Genomic DNA, 6,000 nt, shown 5'->3' with positions numbered 1-6,000 from the left:
GCTCCACGCACCTACTTCCAGGTGAGAAATGCTGTAGTTGACACAAAGCAACTTGTCACAGGATAAGTCAGTGACCAAGCAAGAACGCACAGCCTCTCGTATGTTGCACTGTTAGGAGCAGAAATATCCTATACCATCAGTGGTTAAATAGAAAATGTATATGTAATTTGCAGGAGTTCAGCAACCAAAGGCTTGTCCCATTTTTCAGATTACAAACTATGTTGGAGAATTTGTCTATACCTGTGGTGTATAAACTTACTGCAAATCAGAGACGGTTCAGCATAGGAATTTGCCAGATGGTTTAGGAGAGGAGGTGAAGAGGAAGGTGACAAATATGTAAAGCTCACCCAGAGACTCTCCAGGATACCGCACAATTCATGTTCCTTCACCCCAATCTTCTACAATTAACCCTCTACATCTTTGACTCCCTCATTCCTTGATACAAACTCAGATACTGTCAAACTGAGGCAGTTAGTTAGTGACTATGTGATAACGGGGAGTACAAGAGAACTGGAGAAATGAGAAGTTCATGAGGATGTACCACCTTTAAAGAGTGGGGGGGGGGGATTGATTATGCTTCCAAACTGAGGAGCTCCAAACCCATGGCTTTTTGTTAGAAAAGAATATGATACAGAATTTGAGATTGATCTGGGAAGACACATATCAGTAGTTGAGTTCATGGCTTTTCTTTGCAGCAACATCATAGGAGCTTAGTCTTCTTTGCTGCTCCCAAAGGAATAAGTACCATCTTAACTGGTATCATTAACAGATCCCTGGCTGTGAAATGGCCAGAAACTAGCCATGGCCTCCATCTCCAGTGAATCTCTGATAATAATGCTTTTTATTTTCCCTCCTATTGTTTGAATCAGGTTGCAGACCTTGGAGGCTGTGACGCATTCTGCTATCTCTCAAGGCCTTTTGAAGCCCCAATAGTTGCCATTTCTCAGGGCAGCATTTGTGTGTCAGGAACTGACCCAGGAGCAAAGACCAGAGCTTCAGCCCACAGCCATGATCTTACAGCCTAGTTGTGAATCTTCTGAGGAGCATGAGAAATAACCACTTAAGATCCTGACCCTCAGGATGCATCGATGAGGAGAAGTAGAATTGGTGAAAGAAAGGCATATACAGACAATCAGTGAAGAAAAGTTGTTAATTTGTTTACACTTTGGAATTTGATAGCATGTGCTCTAACGTGCCACTTTGTTATTTGTGATGTTAGGAAGGGATACACTTAGTTCATACTGAGCTATTTGTTCAGTTGGCATTTATCAGTTTGTTCTTGTAGGGCAAAAGTGCATTGATTGTGGTGCAGAATGGGTGTTATATTGAAGGAAGGTCTCTAAAGCTTTTTAAAGTTTATTTATTGGGGTCACAAGTAGGTTTACATTAACACTACAATGAGGTTACTGTGAAAATCCCCTAGTTGCCACACTCCAGTTCCTGTTCGGGTACAATGAGGGAAAATTTAGCAAGGCCAATGCACCTAATCAGCACGATTTTAAGCCTGTGGGAGGAAATCGGTTCATCTGGAGGAAACCCATGCAAGCACAGGGATTCACACAGACAGTGAGCCAAGCTGGGAATCGAACCTGGGTTCCTGGCGCTGAGTCTGCAATGCTAAACACTGCCACCATGCCACCCATTTATTGGAAAGTGGGGGAAGAAGGGCAAAAGTGGACCATGCTGTACAAAAGAGCCAATTTCAGTGGTGATGACCTCGAAGCAGGCATTGAGGAGTCCTTGGAGTGCCGTCTATTCTAATGCTCTTCTGCACATAGACTGATCTCTGACAGAGCCAAAGCTTGCAATGTCAAAAGTTAGCTGTCTGAAATGGTGAAGATATGAAGAATAGAACTGTTTGTGATGCAGGATTTAGAATGTACTGAATCCCTCCTGATCTGTCCAGGCAGCAAAAATATGTCTTTAAAAGCTTATCCTCCCTCTGACCAAGCTTGAAGAACTACATGCCTGATCGGCATGAACAGAAGAGACGCTCATCAACCTTACAACAACAACTTGTATTTATATAATAACTTTAACAGAGTAAAAGACCCAAAGGCACTTAACAGGAAAGTTATAAATCAAGTTTTAGACTGAACCAAATAAGATATTGAAACACTGACACAAAGAGGCAAGTTCTAAGAAGTGTCTGAAAGGAGGAAAGAGGTAGAGAGGCAGACAGATTTAGGGAGGGATTTCCAGAGCTTATGACTTTGACAGTTGAAGTAATTGCCACAGCGGTGGAGTAGTTAAAATGGGGAATGTGTAAGAGGCCAGAATAGAAGATTTTATAAGGAGTGTGGGGGCGGGGGTGTTTATGGGATATAGGGTGTCACAGGCTCAGGCAGGGCAAAACCATGAAAACATTTTCAAACAAATGAGAATTCGAGATGAGATCTTCTTCCTTAGAAGAGGACAATAAAGAGCTGAATTTCAAAGTATTAAAGCATTATCATTTCCAGCATATCGGCTATCAGCACATAGCATTCCTAAGCTTACTGCAAGAAGTGCGAATGTTGAAATGCTAAAAGCCCTCCCTGGTGGAGGGTTTGTGATGGAACTCAGGAAACCTTTTACTATATCCTGGAAACCAACAAGCTCCTAACAGCGGGTGGTCTCACCTCACTGTAGTCATGCTGTAGTGTCAAAGGTGCAAAAGCATATCAATCACTTGGGTAAATGTGTGGCCATGCTGCACATTGCAATGATGCACCCAGCCTTATGTAAGCTCTTATCAAAGAGGTTAAAAATTGTGGTTACCACACAGAGCATTGCACACTGGAGGCAGTCATGCACTAGATAATAGATTGGAAATCAGGTCAGCCTCCTAAATTTCAAATGCAACTGAAGAAAAAGGTTTTTTGCTACTGCGTGACAATTGACCCAAGGAATCCAAAGCAAAGGAGACTGTATTCCCAAGCTGGCTACCAGCAAAGATGGCACTCCGGGTCCAGACTCTACTCTGGAGATTTGTTTGGAGGAGCACCCCACTCATTGTCCAATGGATTTTAAATATTTAAACTGTTTAGATGCCTGCTACAGCTACAGGGCCTTGTGAAAGCTAGAACATTTCCTGAGGCCTAAATGAAATGTGTCAACAGAGTGATCACAAACCACGGGTGGTCAACTTTTAAATCATCAGTGATGTAGAAAATTTAAAAGATTCAGACATGAAAATTCTATGGCCTCCACAAAAAATATGAGGTATAGATGTGATCAAACCCTGTTCTCAGATTCTCTGAACTGAGTTTCCTTCAAATGAGTCCCCACAGCAAGCATGAATCTTCCACAACTGACTATGGTTTATGGTTTAACTTCAGAGCCAGTATTTGCTATATTTTTGCTCTTTCTGTTACTAAATTTGATTGCATCAAACCTCTGTGGGCTGAGGCGTATTGCATTAGTGTTAAAGCTGAACTCTGACTGACAATAGTGAAAGGTTTCAGTGTGCTAGTGTGTTCATCTATAGGCAGTTGCTGTGTTAATGGTTGATGATGTGGTATTGTTAATCCTGATGAGGAGTAATTGTGGTATTGGAGACAAAATGTGCAGGCTCTATTATTTACATTTCCCACTCTATCTTTGACCCTTGATTATTCTCTAAACTGACAGATAATATATTACAATAAATGCTGGCACCAAATGTGTAGTTCATTCACTCATGTTTCAACTGACTCTGCTCACACAAAGTGCAGAACATGAGGTATCTTATCATGGCACATAACATTATTTTAAGTGCTCCAGTGCAACATTGAGTTTAATAATCACAGTAAGTATTATGGCTTAAGTACTTGCAGCTTGGAATGTCTGTTGAGCCCCATATCATGGTTTGTAACAGGCCTGAGCTACTTTTGAATTGGTCTTCCTGTTCAGTGCTTTGCAGATAAAGTGATCAGCTTCCAATAACTTGCTTAAATCTATTCCCTGGAGTCAATGAAGAAAGAAAAAACATCTTTAAAAGTGGCACTAACAATAAATATTTACACATCTTCTACCTTAGAATAGATACAAAAATCAATAAGGAAACTAAACTGTAATGAAATATTAACAGAAAGGAAATTGGAAAATCGGGATTTTTCACCAATACAGATTTACATCAATACAGATCAACATTTAAGGTTAATATTCTTGAACTGGGACATTATTCCAGGCTATTTGCTTAACTTTAGTGACTGATAGTGAAACCCACAAATTGGCTGGGCTGGATTTGTTCTGCTTTTTATGGACAGGATATATCTGGGTGATTTTCCACGTTGTTGGGGTAGGTGCCAGAGTTGTAGCTGTACTGGAACAGTTGACTCATGGCATGGCTAGTTCTGGATCACAGATTGTCAGTACAATTGCCAGAATATTATCAGGGCCCATAATCTTTGCAGCATCCAGTGCCTTCAGCTGTTTCTTGATATCATGTGGAGTGAATCAAATTGGCTAAAGACTGGCTATGATGCATAGGGGCCTCTGGATAAAGCCCAGATGAATCATCCATTTGGCACTTCTGGTTGGGGATTGTTGCAAATATTTCAATCTTGTCTTTTGCACTGATGTGCTGAGTTCTGCCATCATTGAGGATGGGAATATCTGTGGAATCTCCTTCTCCAGTGAGTTGTTGAATTGTCCACCACCATTCATGGCTGGAAGTGGCAAGACTGCAGAGCTTAGATCTAATCCTTTGGTTGCGGAATTGCTTAGCTCTGTCTATCTCTTGCTGCTTATGCTGTTTGGCATGCAATAATCCCAAGTTGTAGCTTCGCCAGGGTGACCTCTCATTTTTAAGTATGCTTGGTGTGGTCTTGCACTCTTCACTGAACAAGGTTGATCCCCTGGCTTGGTGGAAGTGGTGAAGTGGAGATACAACAGGCATTGAGGTTACATATTGAATACAATTCTGCTACTGATGGTGGCCTACAGTAGCTCATGATTGCCCAGTCTTGAGTCACTAGGTCTATTTGAAATTTATCCCATTTAACACAGTGGTAGTGCCACACAGTATGATGGAGGTTATCCTCAAAGTGAAGACAGTACTTTGTCTCCACAAGGACTGTGCGGTGGTCGTTCCTGCTGATACCATCATGGATATCTGCAGTAGATGGAGGTATGCAAAATCATGAGAGGTCAAGACAGTAGATAAGAATTGGCAGAAGATTGAGAACCAGAGGACACTGATTTAAGATGATTGGAAAAAGATATAACTGTCACATGCAAATATATTTTTTACACAGTGACTGGTTAAAATCTGGAATGTACTGCTTGGGTGTTGTGAAGGTCCATTCGATCATGGCTTTCAAAATTAAATTGGATAAGCACTACGAATGAAGATTGCAGGGCTACAGAAATCTGGTATAATTATGATGGCCTGAATGGTCTTCTGTGCAGTTACCATTCTGTGATTTGATTAATGCCATTGAACGTGGAGTGGTGGTGTTAATATTCTCTCTTGTTAGAGATGACTATTGGCTGAAACTTCAGTGATGTGAAAGTCAGTTCTCATTTACCGATTGTAAGTGTCATTCAGGTTTAGCTGCATGCGTGTAAGGACTGCTTCAGTACGTGAGGAATTACAAATGCAGCTGAATACTGTGCAATCATTAGCGAACAGCTCCACCCACTGCCATTTTGACTTTAATTTTTATAGGAAGTTCATCGAACAAGTAGTTTAAAATAGTGGTGGGGGGGGGGGCAGCTAAGACATTGTTTTGAGGCATCCATCATGCGATGGAACATGTGAAACTCATCAGAGCAGTTAACAGAAAAACTTACCCCAAATGTTATGTAGAAAAAGCAATGCATAATACTGGGACTTAAACAATCTTCTCCCCCATTCCCTTATCATTTTGCAAGGATATTTTCTGGAGTTTGCTAATGCAATATGGTTCAGATGTGCCTCTCCATCAGTGAAGCCCAGGTGATTGCCCAAAGGGAGGAAGGTGAAATGAAAACTTCAGTGTTGGCTGCTGTCATACACTTCCTAGGAATGGGTCGTAAAGCTTCACCTGCAGAGGC

At 41.4% G+C, this 6,000-nt stretch overlaps 1 protein-coding gene across 1 annotated transcript in view; it reads right to left on the bottom strand.

The window, feature by feature from the left end:
- Window positions 1–2,442: 2,442 nt before the first annotated feature.
- hmgcll1 (3-hydroxymethyl-3-methylglutaryl-CoA lyase like 1) overlaps window positions 2,443–6,000 on the bottom strand; it is a 121,291-nt gene continuing 117,733 nt past the window's right edge. Inside the window, exon 9 of the mRNA XM_080193240.1 lies at window positions 2,443–3,924. Within this exon, the coding sequence (XP_080049366.1) occupies window positions 3,823–3,924 (102 nt within the window). The 3' untranslated portion in view covers window positions 2,443–3,822. The remainder of the gene's footprint in view (window positions 3,925–6,000) is intronic.

This window comes from Carcharhinus amblyrhynchos, chromosome 7 (genome assembly GCF_965287045.1).
Source record: "Carcharhinus amblyrhynchos chromosome 7, sCarAmb.v2.hapA, whole genome shotgun sequence".
Classification (NCBI taxonomy): Eukaryota; Metazoa; Chordata; class Chondrichthyes; order Carcharhiniformes; family Carcharhinidae; genus Carcharhinus; species Carcharhinus amblyrhynchos.
Note: the sequence above shows the minus strand (reverse complement) of the source record. Positions and strands in the feature narration are given on the sequence as shown.